Source organism: Hemicordylus capensis, chromosome 5 (assembly GCF_027244095.1).
Source record: "Hemicordylus capensis ecotype Gifberg chromosome 5, rHemCap1.1.pri, whole genome shotgun sequence".
Lineage (NCBI taxonomy): Eukaryota > Metazoa > Chordata > Lepidosauria > Squamata > Cordylidae > Hemicordylus > Hemicordylus capensis.
In genome coordinates this window covers 84979719-84994324 of record NC_069661.1, presented here as the reverse complement: position 1 = coordinate 84994324, position 14606 = coordinate 84979719, and the positions used below count along the sequence as shown (strand labels likewise).

Here is a 14606-nt window from a genome sequence, read left to right as displayed (position 1 = left end):
AACTTATCAGCTTTGCCCATGTGAAGAAAATGTTCCTACCCAAGGAACAAACGGAATGCCACAGGCTGGAAGCTGGAAAGCTTAAATAAAAGTCCTAATATGATCACCAAAGTTAGGACACTATTGATTCAGTTAAGACAACACAGCACTGTAAAACTGGACTGGAGCCTTCAGGTTCAGATATTTGGAAGACAACTACTCAGTTTACAGGGGCGTAACTATAACAGGGCAAGGGGAGACAGTTGTCTTGGGGCCCACTGATTGGGGCCCCCCCCGAGGCAAGTCACATGACTGACTTCCCCAGTTGCGCACCTGCCCGGGCTTCCTTCAGTTGTATTCATCCTCCAAAATTGATGTGAGTGTTAAGACCTGAAACTACCAGACTAGTTCCATTAAATGACTTGCATCATCCACAATTTACAAAACCTTTTAAAAAATAATTTAGGATGATCTATTGTGGCACACAGGAGATTTATATATATAACTATGCTTTTTGTTACCACTATTCAGCCTCATTTAAGATTTCTTTACTTCATGAGCTGAGCTTCAGTGAGGGGGGGCATTTTAAAATCTTGTCTCTGGGCCCACTCCAACTTTGCTACCCTTCTGTCAGTTTAGGTACCATTAAGGAAACAAATGTGGAATATTTGTCTGCTTGCAAGTTTGGATGCAGGTTTCCCAGTAGCGTCCGGTGCAGGCGCTACCTGGGAGGCGGTGAGAGGCACCTTTAAGAGTAAATCAATTGGTGCTTACCTTTGCTCTCACCATACCTGAACACTGCTTGGAGCAGCAGCGCACTGCCTAGCACCCCCTGCAGTGGAGGATCGCCTCTGCCACTCACGTGGCCTACGTGGAGCCAATACCCTGCTGGCAGCCAGGTGAGTGGCGGAGGCGATATTCCATCGCAGGGTGTGCTAGGTGGTGCTCTGCTGCTCTGAGCAGTGTTCAGGTGTGGCAAGAGCGGAAGTATTCAGTTGATTTCTTGTAAAGGTGCCTCTTGCCGCCCCCTCCCCCGGCGTCCGCACCAGTCGCTACTGAGGTTCCCCATGTGGAACCTCAATACATGGCTTTCATTTTCTATTGCAAAAATCTTCTTATATAAGAATTTGCAAGATTGAAATGGTATTAATTTGCTAAGCATAACAGGCTACAGTATAATAATCCTCATTTTAAAAAATTCCAGGTCATACTGAATTCCTTAAATTGTAGAGTTAACTGGATTATTCTATCCATGTCTTTAAAATAACAATACTCTCGATATAAATACCAGTTGTTGCCTGTGAAACAGGCTAAGTAGCATGTCACAAAAGTAATTTTGGCCCTGGATTATGCTTGGAAGGAATCTGACCAACTTAATTATTCCAAAAAGTTATGGGTTATAAAAAGTGGGGCTGTAATGAAAGTTCCTTGGAACTAGTACGACACACACACAAAAACAGGAAATCTAAGAGAGCAGTCTTTAATTTTTTTTGCCAAATTGACCAATTTCAGTATTAAAAAAACCACATCAGCTATGTCTTATAAATCTGATCTAAATGAAAATGGGAAACACAGAGAAACACATAGGCCATGACCAATTATAGCCAACGGGGGGGGGGGATTCAGAACAGAGGAAATTATTGTTTATGCATGCCTAAAACCAAGGGTAACTAACACTTTCACAAAACAGTTTCCAACTACTTCAGTCTATGTTCAAGGATGAAAGAAATGCCAACTAGGCCATCCAAATCTATCAACAGTCAGAGGTTATCCATCTGTTTGAAGGAGCATGAAAATACAATCCCATCTGAATGCTCTGCAAATTCAGCAGCAACTGCTTTTAATCTAAATAGTTGAAGCAGGCAGCAGAAGTCCTTTAAGCTTTCAAAATTCCTGGGGAAAAACAGTTGAAATGTTGTAGCTCAAGATGCAGCTCACAAGAGAGGCTACAATGAGCAAGGAAGGAAAAAATGCACACAAAGCAGGTAAAGAATAGATTGGTGATGGGGATCTGCTGTTGTCCAATTATTTATCATTTTAAAAGGCCCAGAGAGAGTCAGGGACCCCACCTCCTGACCCACTACCTCAAGGTCACACCTACAGCTCTCAAGCAGAAACTCTTGTCCCTATACCAATGCCTCTGCAGTTTTAAATACAGTCTATTTCCTGTGCATTATGTATGCACAAAATATATGCTCTGTGCGGTTGGAGGGCCAGCAGGCACCAGGACAGAATGTCAAGGCAAACAGTGATGGCAGTGGTAGGTGATTAAGATTAAGACTTTGCTGCCTTGAAAACCAGAAAAATACCAGGACTGTTTCTGTTATCTGCTTCACTGCTCAGGGTGAGGAAAATGGCTGATTGGAGAAGTATTTGCAGGGTTCATAAGCTGTGGTCAGCCAGTCTCTGAAAGAGTTACCCAGGCTATGCCAGCCAACAGGAGAAGATGAGAATACACAAATCTGCAACAGCTACTGTGACTGTGGCAAAGGGTCCAAGCAGATTCTCCCAGAGTATCAGGGACTACAATTTAAGACACTTCAGGGTCTCCATTCATGATAATATTTAAATTGCTTTGCTAGTTTCCCATAAATAGTTCCCCTTTAATCAGAGCATGATGGCATTATAGCTTTTTACATAATTCTCTATTCTGGAACATCAATGCTGCAGCACACTGAGGCACAAATCACCAAACACAGCTCCCACGCAAGTGTCTATTCTTTTAAAAAGTACAACAAAGAACCATGTTTAGCACACTGTGGCTACTAGTTCAATTTCATACAGATGTCTCTGGGTCTTCTCATCTGCTACCATTTATTTTTCAGGCCACATTCAAAATCCTCTCATAAAACCGCAACCCCCACTTACAGCATCCCATACAACAATAACACCATTTATACACAAAGCCATTCCTTCCCTACCGTTGTAAAAGAAATCCAAAGCTACAAAACAAAACTGTGCCTCTGTATAGAATTCCTACTACATTTTGCACAACACTCTGAATTACATTATTATAAGTTACGTTATAACATATGGAATTAAAAGGCTATAGTTACAACATGGAATTAAAAGGCTATAGTTTCAGCCTCACTAATTTACAATTGCCTAATTTACAATTTACACAAACCTGTCTCACAGCCTTTATACATTCGCGGTAGTAATTTCATAGCTGAAGGCATGATGTTGTATGAAAGAGGCCTGCTTGTTTTTCGATATATGATCAACCCAATAACTGGAATTCATAAATGTGGGAATATATTACTATAATATAGGCTAAATCTATAACAGAGAATATTTTTGAACCAACTTCAAAAAATATTGAAAAATCAAATCAGAAAATCTTGGAACAGATTCCACCCCCAAACCCCACCCATTATCACATTTGTTTTTATTGCTTTAGTGAGTGGACATCTCTCCTCTGTCACTTAATGTAGTCCTTTATGCCACAGCTAGAAAGAGTAAAGCATGAAATGTGTTCATAAGCAATCAAAGTACAGTATCTGAACTATGTTGAAAAATAGATATTCATTCTCTAAAATAATGTGTATATTTCTGTCACTTTCTGTGAAGACGTTCCTGTTAAAACCATCTTCTTTTAATCTTGATTTTGACTAAGTCAGAGAAAAGGATGAGAACTTAGATTTTAAGCAAAACAAGTGTGCAATGTCTCAATTTGGAAAATTAGATTTACTGATCCTAGAAGAATGCTGAAGACAGTAGATTTTTCAGATCTATGTAGTTTTTCACACCCCAAGAACTGCAAGTTGGGATTAGACATGTAGTCTAATATATTGACTTTCCATTATGTTGAAGCTGAGGGTCATGGTTGATCTCTTGGAGCAACCCTGTCCATTCTAAATACAAGGCCTTCTCTTTTCTGATCTGCTAGGATTGGTCCATAACCCCTTCCTATCTAGACTGAGTATCTTTGCTCATGTTAGATCCATTTAACAAGGATAATGGCTACAGTTTGTATATCTTTTTTTTTTTAATTAGTCAAGGATAAACAGAAGGCCGTTTTGGAAGACAATTGGTCTCAAAACCCTGGATTTGAAATTAATACACTCGTTATTTTTAAACTCTCCTCTGCTTACGTATATATATCATTCATAGAATGAGGGGTTCTATGTCGTAATGTCATATATGTCAGAAAGTTGACAAGCCACAATATGCTTATTATAGAAGGGACGGAAATACAGTCCTTGACACCCAGATTCTATGAGTCATTTAATAGAATGGTTTGTATTATTGATATATCTTGATATTACCAATCAAGTCTGCATGATGCCCTGAACACTGAAGAAAGTATTCAACCTGCATGGTACCACGGAGGAAACAGGGAAATTGTCCAATCAGACCTGCATTCAAAAGTTGGAGCATGTAAAGTTGAAACATGTAACGTTGGAACATGCCTTACTCTCTTGTAAAAGCTTCCAGGCTTGGGCTGCTTTTGGAGCCAGAACAGCAGCAGCAACAGACACAGGTTATATGGCTACTCTCAGCCTTTGTATAACTTATCTCACATTTCCCCTGCTTTGTTGTTGTTGTTTTGCCCGGCCTTTGCCTTGCATTTTGCCTCCAAGCTTTGCTTCCCACTCACTCAGAAGGGGTATGATGCTATTCTACAAAGTGTCCTTTTTTCAAATCAGCTATAATTCTGTAGGTCAGTTAAACAGTGTGTGAAAATTTCTTCATTTGAATTGTTGGGTTTGGAGTGGTCATAAACTTACAGTCCATCCACTATGAAAGACACAAGCCCCTAACATCCCTGAAGCCTAGAACTAACTAGGAGCTGTAGCAGATAGGCTTTCACTTATACTGTGTGGTAAGTGAGGCACAACTGTCTAGCTCTATCACATTTGCTTTGTACATGATGTTATTGTGGCTGATGCATCACAAGACCATCTGCATCAAGCAGGTACATCAGGGAGAGGACAGGGCTGTGTGACACACTTATTTCAAAGTTCCATTGAAATAATTTGGACACACTTCCAAGTAAATGTCTTTCAAAATGGGAGATCAAATTTCCAACTTCTTCCACAGAAGTGACAAATCAACAGATGGCAAATAACTGTTAGTTGCTATATAACTGGATTGTAGTCGAGCCAAGAATCAACAGGTGAAAAGGGCTCTGTACATTCCACTGTGTTTTCAGAGCGCTCGCCTGTCTCATTTGTCTTCTCAAAGAGATGCCTTTCTTGTGTCTCACAATGGACTCATTTTCCTTAAAAGAAAGTTACTGTCACTTCACATGTTTACCCTTAGATCTACATATCCACTATTTCTTTGCTCCGGGAGCAACTACTATACTACCAATGGCTACTAGTTTGGTGACTATAGTCCACCAAGAGGAGGAGAGCTTGTCTTGTGATAGCAAGCATGACTTGTCCCCTTAAGCTAAGCAGAGTCCACCCTGGTTACATATGAAAGGGAGACTAGAAGTGTGAGCACTGTAAGATATTCCCTTCAGGGGATGGAGCCACTCTGGGAAGAGCAGAAGGTTCCAAGTTCCCTCTCTGGCTTCTCCAAGATAGGGCTGAGTGACACTCCTGCCTGCAACCTTGGAGAAGCTGCTGCCAGTCTGTGAAGACAATACTGAGCTAGATGGACGAATGGTATGACTCAGTATATGGCAGCTTCCTATGTTCCTATGTTTCTAAACTCATACATTATATGGGAAGAGAGCTGGTCTTGTGGTAGCAAGCATGACTTGTCCCCTTAAGCTAAGCAGGATCCTGGTTGCATATGAAAGTGAGACTAGAAGTGTGAGCGTTGTAAGATATTCCCCTTAGGGGATGGAGCTGCTTTGGGAAGAGCATCTAGGCTCCAAGTTCCTTCCCTGTCATCTCCAAGATAGGGCTGAGAGAGACTCCTGCCTGCAACCTTGGAGAAGCCACTGCCAGTCTGCGTAGACAATACTGAGCGAGATGGACCTATGGTCTGACTCAGTATATGGCAGCTTCCTATGATCCAATGTTGTAAGCCTCAGAGGCAAGATGCCTCTGAATACCAGTTGCAGGGGAGCAACAGCAGGAAAGAGGGCATGCCCTCACCTCTTTCCTGTGGGCTTCTCAGAGGCAGCTGATGGGCCACTGAGGGAAACAGGATGCTGGATTAGATAGGCCTTGGGCCTGATCCAGCAGGGCTGTTCTTAACTTACTAATGGATGGAAACTAGTGATAGGACTAATCCTGTCAGCAACATAAAACTATGGTCTGCGTTATTTTATTTGGATTGTTATCAGAAATTATTACAAATATAATTCCAGATCCTTACATTAGAGTACAAGTCAAATAAGCAATAAAATATGCTTGATTTTAATGTAGTATGAACAAAAAAGCCAGTTGGTAGAAAATGAAGATGGCTCCCTACAAATACATGTGGTGTTTTAAAACAAATGGAAACAAATCTAAGAAAATGTCACAACTAGAACCGGAAAAGTATGGTTGAACAAGATAGTGGAGTTTAAGATTAGATAAAATGATCGAATCATTAGGCTATTACAATTCAAGCTCTAACTGGCATTGTTTGGGTGTTCTTTCAACATAATCTACATTCTAGTCAGTTTATGTATGCCAGGAAAACTGTAATGCTTGTTTCTTAATTTGTTAAACATAAAGCAGGTGGTTGTTTTCAAGGGAGAACTCATAAAGGATACTTAGCAGGAGGTGTCCTTGGGAAAACAAAAAGCTTCATTTAAGTGGTATGATTTTAATGAAGCTAGAGCTGGGAGCAGGGGAAGCAACCCTAAATAAATACTAGGTGGTAACTTGGTGGACCATTCATAGTTTTAATGACTGAACAAACACTGACAAATACTGATTTTCAGTGGAACCTTTTCTTTCTTTATTTATTTTCAACAATGCATTGAATCACTAGACTAGCATCCAGTAGAAAATGATAAATTAGGATACACATGCAAAAAAATTAGAGTCCAGGAATCTTAGAACTAGTTTATTTTTGCAAAAATGAGCAATTTGCTCCTCTATATGCAGAAGGGAGAACGAAGTAGAACAGAAAACACAACTCCTCCAAATAGATTACTCTTCTTTAAACAGGCAGGACTAATTCATTACATTTATAGTAACTTCTGTTAAGCTGCTGTGGTGCTGTGGTAGTAATATTAAACTACTTCCAGCAGTTGGCAGGACAGGACTAAACTAAGAACAGTGTGACTGGTTCCTTAAAAAGGGCCTGACTTGCACAGATTAAAACTTTAATTTCATCATGCCGTTAGAAAACGCTGAATAAATGAACTTTTAGAAAAGGCCATTATAACTGGGTTACTCATTACAGATCTCATTACAAGCTATCTTTATAATGTACACCTGACAATATCATGTAAATGCTGAGCTTAAAAGGTCAACTTAACTAACAGAACAATTCTACTATTTATAGCAAAGGATGAACTTTTCTTATTTGGATGCTTAAGCAGCTAACCCTTGAGTTTAATGTAATTAGGGAAGGGATATTCAATTTACAGTATCCACATGTAATGATAATTACATTGGTCCCAAAAAGCTGTGGGTAAGCATAAGAAACCTTTGTAATTACATCCTGTTTTCAAAATGACTTTAGTGCTGTGAACTTGAAGCATTTCAGCAAATGAAGGCCAATGCACATAAAATGAAAACTACGGAGGGTTTAAGAGCTACACTGTTTAACATAATGAGCAGTACTACCAGGGGGAGATCACAAAATGCATTCTATAACTCACCCCGACAGCCCATGCCATCTCCTTTTCTCGCACAAACATCCATTAAAAAACACAAAGGACAGCCTCCACCTCCCTTTCTCCAAATTCCTCATGAATACGCTTCAGATTTTTCTCTCAGGAAAGACGCTCAGAGGAGTCAGCCCCATAAACTCTGTGTGGATTACGGGAGGAGTCCCAAGCTTTGGCTGCCGATTCGGTTTTGTTCAAAAGAATGCCATAGAGCTATGAATATGAAACCATTCTTCCCTACGTGCATGGCAGATTAGCTATGTCAGCATTCCAGTAGGACCAAGGTGAAAAATAAACAAATAACCATGCTCACAGCAGCTGCAGCGATCACTCTCTGGAAAATTATTCAGGCATCATGAGAGAGAGACGATATTAAACGCTGCCACTTGCAGCTTCACGGCTTTCTGAATATTCACATCAGAATGGGATGAGCACTTATGAACATCTCCCATTAAGTTTTTGTCTTAAAAGGGGATAGCTAGAACCTCTTTGCCTCATAGGCAAAAGGCTTGTCTTAATTCATTAATAACATGGTTTTGCCCAGGTTTCCTTGAATGAATCAGTCAAGTGGTCTACGAGGGGGAAGGGGGGGGGAACGCTGAGTGCACAATGGCCTCTCCAGAGACTCTGCAATAAACTTGCTACTATTTGGCATCATTTGACATGTGAGACCCAGATGGGTAAGTATGATTGCAAAGCCTGTCAGAGATCCTCTGGTAAATATACCCACAAGAACTGATAGCTTATTCTGAGCTTGATGGTAAAACTGAATATTGCAGGCATATACTTTAATACATTACTCTCTTTATTCCATCTGCTGGACAAAGCTGTAAATTTATCTTAATAAATCATTTCTGTTCAGAAGAACGTCTGGGGGTAGGAAGAGGAAAGAACATGAATCTAAAAATTAATCTTAGATTTTAAAAAAACAATGAGCTTATTATAACCACCGTGGCAAGATTTGGCATTTATATTGGACATAATTTAAATGAATGGAAGACTAAATATTTTCAACAACTGTAAAAAAAACTATGATCGCAGAGCTTATTTGCTTACATAAACAGATCACAGAACACCAACTTTTTTGCCTATAAAATCCTTCAGCATATAGACTCCCAGGTTAATAGTATTCACTTGCTTTGTGTTTTGTTGTCCCTTATTATTTAACTATTGACAACTATATCCTTATTTAAAAATCATTTATGCTGGGAAGAGTCAAAGCTTACCTAATATTATTCAGTTTTTCAGAGTAATTAAAATTAAGCACTCTGTAATCAAGGGTTTATTTTGAATCTGATGAAGTAATGTGAGCATCATTTGACCTCAATAAATGGTTTCACAACAATCTACTAAGTCTTGGCATTTATTATACAGATCAATGCACACTGGTAAAAACCAACTGATTGAAGAAAAATCAATAATTACATCTAATGTCTGTTACAGAAAAAAAATATTCTTACACGCTTAATAGATTAATGCCACTTATGAATAACACAACATTGTATTAGGCTGTCAGAGACAGACTGAACGGTATCGTATTTCATAGGAATGCTTTAAAATCTTATCAGAGGGAAATTGTATTTTAATGCTATTTCAAATGTCATTTTTGAGAGGATTTTTACAATCCAGTTTCATAAAGCAGAAAGCATGCTCTGAATTGTTACAACTAGCTTTTGTCATTGGCACACGCACTAGATCACCCTCTAAATGTTTCCTACAAAAAAATAAATTCTAAAATCAGAGTTGCAGGAGGATAAACCTTAGCAACTCCAGTGACTCAGCTGTTTACTATAGCTTTTCCTCTCTGAACTCATGCAAGAATTTATGTAACTAAAACTGGTTATGCATATTAAGGTCCTGTTTGTGTGAGTGATTGTGTGTGTGTGTGTGTGTGTGTGTGTGAGAGAGAGAGAGAGGGGGGGGAGTGCAAAATGACTGTCAAAAAAGAAAAATAAGAAAAGAAAAATCAAAACCATCACCAACACACCAACAACATACTATTATTTAAACTGAAACTCTCGAGATCATTAAACAATACTAGTACTGAAGACCTCTTTTATCATTATTTGTAATGGATCATGTGTTTATTCCAGAGGAAAATATGATATTGCTATATTTTTCAAGAAAAACTGCTTGAATGAGTAAATGATCATCTGCTTTCATTTTTACTTGTAATGCATTATAATAAATGAGCGAAATCCTCCTACTGCATTTCATTGTGATGTTTTTAATGGCATATAGGATCTGTGTTAGGAAATGAATATTTCAACTAGCACCTAGTACATTTATGAACATAAAACTGAACTGCATTCAATATATTGGAAAAATCTTAATGGCAAAAAATTATTCACTTATTTCCTAAGATACATATTTTATCTTTGATTTAATCAGGAATAATTTCACAGGCAGTAAAATAGTTGCAATTCTGCTTTAGGAAAGTCTAGAAGTCTAACTAAATAGGTTGGAAGAATTGTGTAGAAACAGGCAACCAAGGTAAACTTTTTTACAGACCAAGCATTACCTTAAACCCTTCCAAAATAAATGATAATTTTTCTAGCAACAAAAATAATTTATATACCACTTTTCAAAAAAAATTTCCAAAGCGGTTTACATAGAGAAATAATAAATAAATAAGATGGATCCATGTCCCCAAAGGGCTCACAATCTAAAAGAATACAAGATAGACACCAGCAACAGTCACTGGAAGTACTGTGCTGGAGGTGGAAAGGGCCAGTTACTCTCCCCCTGCTAAATAAAGAGAATCACCACGTTAAAAAGGTGTTTCTTTGCCCAGTTAGCAGATGTAGTATCAAAACTGGCTATAATTGACCCATTCTTCAATTTTTTTAAGAAATCTAGCAATCATATATATTATTGTATTCCACTTAATAAAAGTGACATCCTATTGCATATTTTATAGCAATCAAAGCCGCAATTCAGAGTAAGGGCTAGTACTCACATTGAGCTCTTTCTATGTATTTCCCAGCAAAAGCTTCTTCTGCTGCCTTGGGGACTATTTGTGGCGGTATTACATTTGAGGGGGCATTTGTCCAGTTCTATTGGTGTTCAGACAAGGAGCCTCTCAACCTTACATGCATCCCACTTTCCATGAAAACAGTCAAGCAGAGAGCTTTTCTGAAATATTCACTTTTGGTCCCCAAAAGGTGGGTGTCTTTATTTGTATACACTCCACACAAACAAATTATACAGCAGCATGGCATACATTAAATTCAGTTTTAGCACACTACCAGTATAACATGTGAACTATCTCTAAGGATTCAAATTAATAATCAAATACCCACTGCTAACTTGGCAAAGAGGCATCTTTTAAGGTGGTGATTCTCTTTATTTAGCAGGGGGAGAGTAACTGGCCTTATCCACCCACAGCACAGTACCTCCAGTGACTGTTGCTAGTGTCTATCTTATGTTTCTTTTTAGATTGTGAGCCCTTTGGGGACAGGGTTCCATCTTATTTGTTTGTTATTTCTCTGTGTAAACTGCCCTGAGCCATTTTTGGAAGGGCGGTATAGATATCGAATGAATAACAACAACAAAATACAAAGATTGAAATTGAAAGGCTGTGGCAGAATAAGACCCAAATAATCCCAGTGGTAATTGGCGCCCTGGGTGCAGTTCCAAAAGACCTTGAAGAACACCTCAACAACATAGGGGCCACAGAAATCACCATCAGCCAATTACAAAAAGCAACTTTACTGGGAACAGCCTATATTCTGCGACAATATCTATAATAATAACAGCAACAATATTGATGATTAAATTCAGCCATCCCAGGTCCTTGGGAAGGACTCGATGTCTGGATAAAACAAACCAGTCAATAACACCTGTCTGACTGTGTAAACAACAACAACAATAATAATATACATGCATATAGTAAAATTGAGGTTAAAGGGAGTGCACCATTTACAATAGGCCACTAAATACTTGCCTGAATGGGAAACTTTCAGTGCTTCAGTGCAATATACATTGGCTTGGGATTTGTTGGGAAAATACATTTTGAAATACAGAAATGTATTATTAAAATATAAAGTGGGGCAAAATTATGCCAGATCACTTCTGCAGACAATAACACTAATTTACCAGTATATTCCCTTTTCTTGCTATTGACAGATATTCCATTGCCCTGATCCAGCAAGGGTGATCCTTTTGGAAAAGGAATTCACTGGGTGTCTCATCTTCCTGGATTGGGCCCTGGGTCTGCAGAAGTTTGCTGCAAAGGAATATCTAGGAATGTCCTGCCCTGTAATGCAGTTCCAGTTTAAATTAGGACAATCTCTAACAATGATAACTTGCATAGGAAGTGGGGACAGGTGTTCCCAGTAGCTGATCAGTGATTACAACGTTCGGGGCTACAGGGAAATCCATGCACATAGCAGAGTATAATAGAGCTCAAATGTTTTCAGTATTTGCTCCCACACAACATGATTGGAGAAGTGAGGTACAGAAAACAAATGTTAACTATGAAAGCATACGTTTATCTTTAAACAGCCATGTACTGAAAGTGCAGTCCTACGCATGATGACTGACTTCAATGAGGCTTGCTCTTTAGTTAGTATGCAGAAGATTGCAACCAGAAAGACTGAATATGTAGAGATATGCAGCTCAACCTGTATATTCTCTATCCAATTTATTTCATATGACTTCTTTAAATATAGTTTTTGTTATTTGGGCTATATTAAAGTTTTATGAACATATGAAACTGCCCTATACGGAATCGGACTAAGTCCGTCTAGCTCAGTATTGTCTATACGGTCTAGCAGTGCTCTGCAGTGTTGCAGAGAGTCCTACCTGGAGATGCCAAGATTTGGGACCTTTTGAATGCAAAGGATGTACTCTACACCGGTCTACTTTTGCTTCCTGTTTTGTTTACACACACACACACACACACACCAAATCTAGAAGATCAATTATAAACGTTAATTTCCAAAAAAGTAGTTGCTAGCCTTAATTAAAAATAAAAATAAAAACCAGTGTCTCACTGGATGGCCTTGGCTCAGTCAACACTCCTCAAAATAATTTTATCTTCAGGATAAAACGGTCTGCTTCACAGGATTGCTGTGAGAATAAATGGAATGAGACTTGTGTAAAGCTGATTGCCAGTGATCTCTCTAATTTTTTCCATCTGTGTGTGGAATGAATTTTGTCCTGAGCGGCAGTATCAAGGCAGTGTGTGCACACGTGCACTCAGAATGGGGCCTTCCTGATTCAACCTGAGCGGGGTCGAAAATTAACTGAGCGGATATCAAAAATCTTGTGAGCACGCACACGTGCACATGCCTTAGAGGGAACACTGCTGATTGCATGTTAACATGCTGGGACATCAGGTTGTAGGATTGAACTCAGGAGATCCTCTGTTAACCCTTCAGGAGTCATAAGTACTGCTACACAGTTGACAGCCCCCCTACTGCCCTTGGAGATTGTAAGTGCTGAACAAGAATATTTGTATAGAACCAGGAGACACTGAAGCAGCATAGAAAATATCCCCTTAGCATAGTGCTCTGAGAGAAGCCACTGAGCTGTGATGCTGATGCAGCTATCTACCTTTTTTACAAAATTGAGAAATTACGCAGACATTTTATTAGGAAGAGTGTATGAGGACTCTGCCCCACTTGCTAAGCAAAGGATACTGCTTTAAATGGAACCAGAGAAAATGGAAATGGGCTTAATGAGTATGTGGATGCAGGCTCACTCAATGTCAATTAATAAAATATTTCTATCAGGTCCCACTTCAATTTCTTTAAAACACAGGGCCCTTTAGTAGCTGCTTTCCCAGTTTCCAGAGAGTATTAATATAGGTTTATACATCTGATGGAGTAAGCTCTGCTCTGTGCAAGTTCATACCAATGATCCATTTCTTACTCCTTAATGTGCCACAAGACTCTTTTTGGATTAATGGAAAGTAAAAACAGTGGCTGACATCCTGACAAATGAAGCACCAAAGCAACAGGAGAAGCAATGGTCCTTTTTAAAAAAAATTAACTCACTCAACTCCCTGCTGTTAAACTGGAACTCTTCAGAAGCACTGGCACTATACCAGTATTTCTCCCATTGCAGCAGTGCTTTGTTAATCAGGATATCATTCAGGGGACTTAACTTTTGATAATTCCCCCCCCCCCTGTATTAATCATGTTTGGGGTAATTGAATACCAATATGCTGTGACTGACCATTTGGTATTGCTGGTGGGCTTATTAGAGAATTGTGGGCTAATTAGAGAAGTAGCCACTTGGTATTTGTAACTTGGAATGTACCTGAGGTGAATGTTATTGGCTAGCCTGTGGAGAGGGAAGTTCTGTCCTAACTGGTGGCCTGAAGGAGTGAGGGAGACATGGTGTTAGGAGGAGAACACCAAGTAAGAGGAAGATGATACAGTCAATTAGAATTCAAAATTCATGTCAAGGTCTTCTCGTTAGCTGCATGGGAATCCTTGAACGGGGGCGGGGGGCGGGCGGCGGGGAACAGACTATCAATGTCATAAATAAATAATACTGGATCTAGCCAAAGGTAGACATTTTTAAGTCCCATCGATTTCAGTACTGAAGTTTAAGCACTTACTTAACTCTCCCACTTAAATCAATGGAATTGAAAAGTGCTTAATGTTGTATAGATTGTGTCATCCTTTGGAGGCACTGAATCAAACTGAAACTAGATGAGAATGTAGCAGTCTCTATCACAGTCTATGAAAGGTTTAAACCAATTTTTTTAAAGTTACCCTACAAAGTACAAAAGGAAAAAACCTACTTTTTGTACATACAAAGCTGGCCTATCCTTTGACACAGATACTCTTAAAACCAATCCTAAAGCACATGTCATAGGTATTAATACTGGAAGCTGGCTGTATCAGAGACAGAGAGAGATCTGGGTCACAAGGCTTTACCTGTTTTT

At 39.1% G+C, this 14606-nt stretch overlaps 1 protein-coding gene across 31 annotated transcripts in view; it reads right to left on the bottom strand.

Moving 5' to 3' along the window:
* Positions 1-14606, bottom strand: part of TENM3 (teneurin transmembrane protein 3) — a 2371016-nt gene that overhangs the window by 332667 nt on the left and 2023743 nt on the right. Inside the window, exon 1 of one of the 31 annotated variants that reach the window (XM_053252632.1) lies at positions 7697-7798. The exons of the other annotated variants lie outside the window; for them this stretch is intronic. Coding sequence (XP_053108607.1) covers positions 7697-7739 — 43 coding nt within the window. The 5' untranslated portion in view covers positions 7740-7798. Of the gene's footprint in view, positions 1-7696; positions 7799-14606 lie in introns of those variants that run through there. 31 annotated transcript variants of the gene reach the window in all.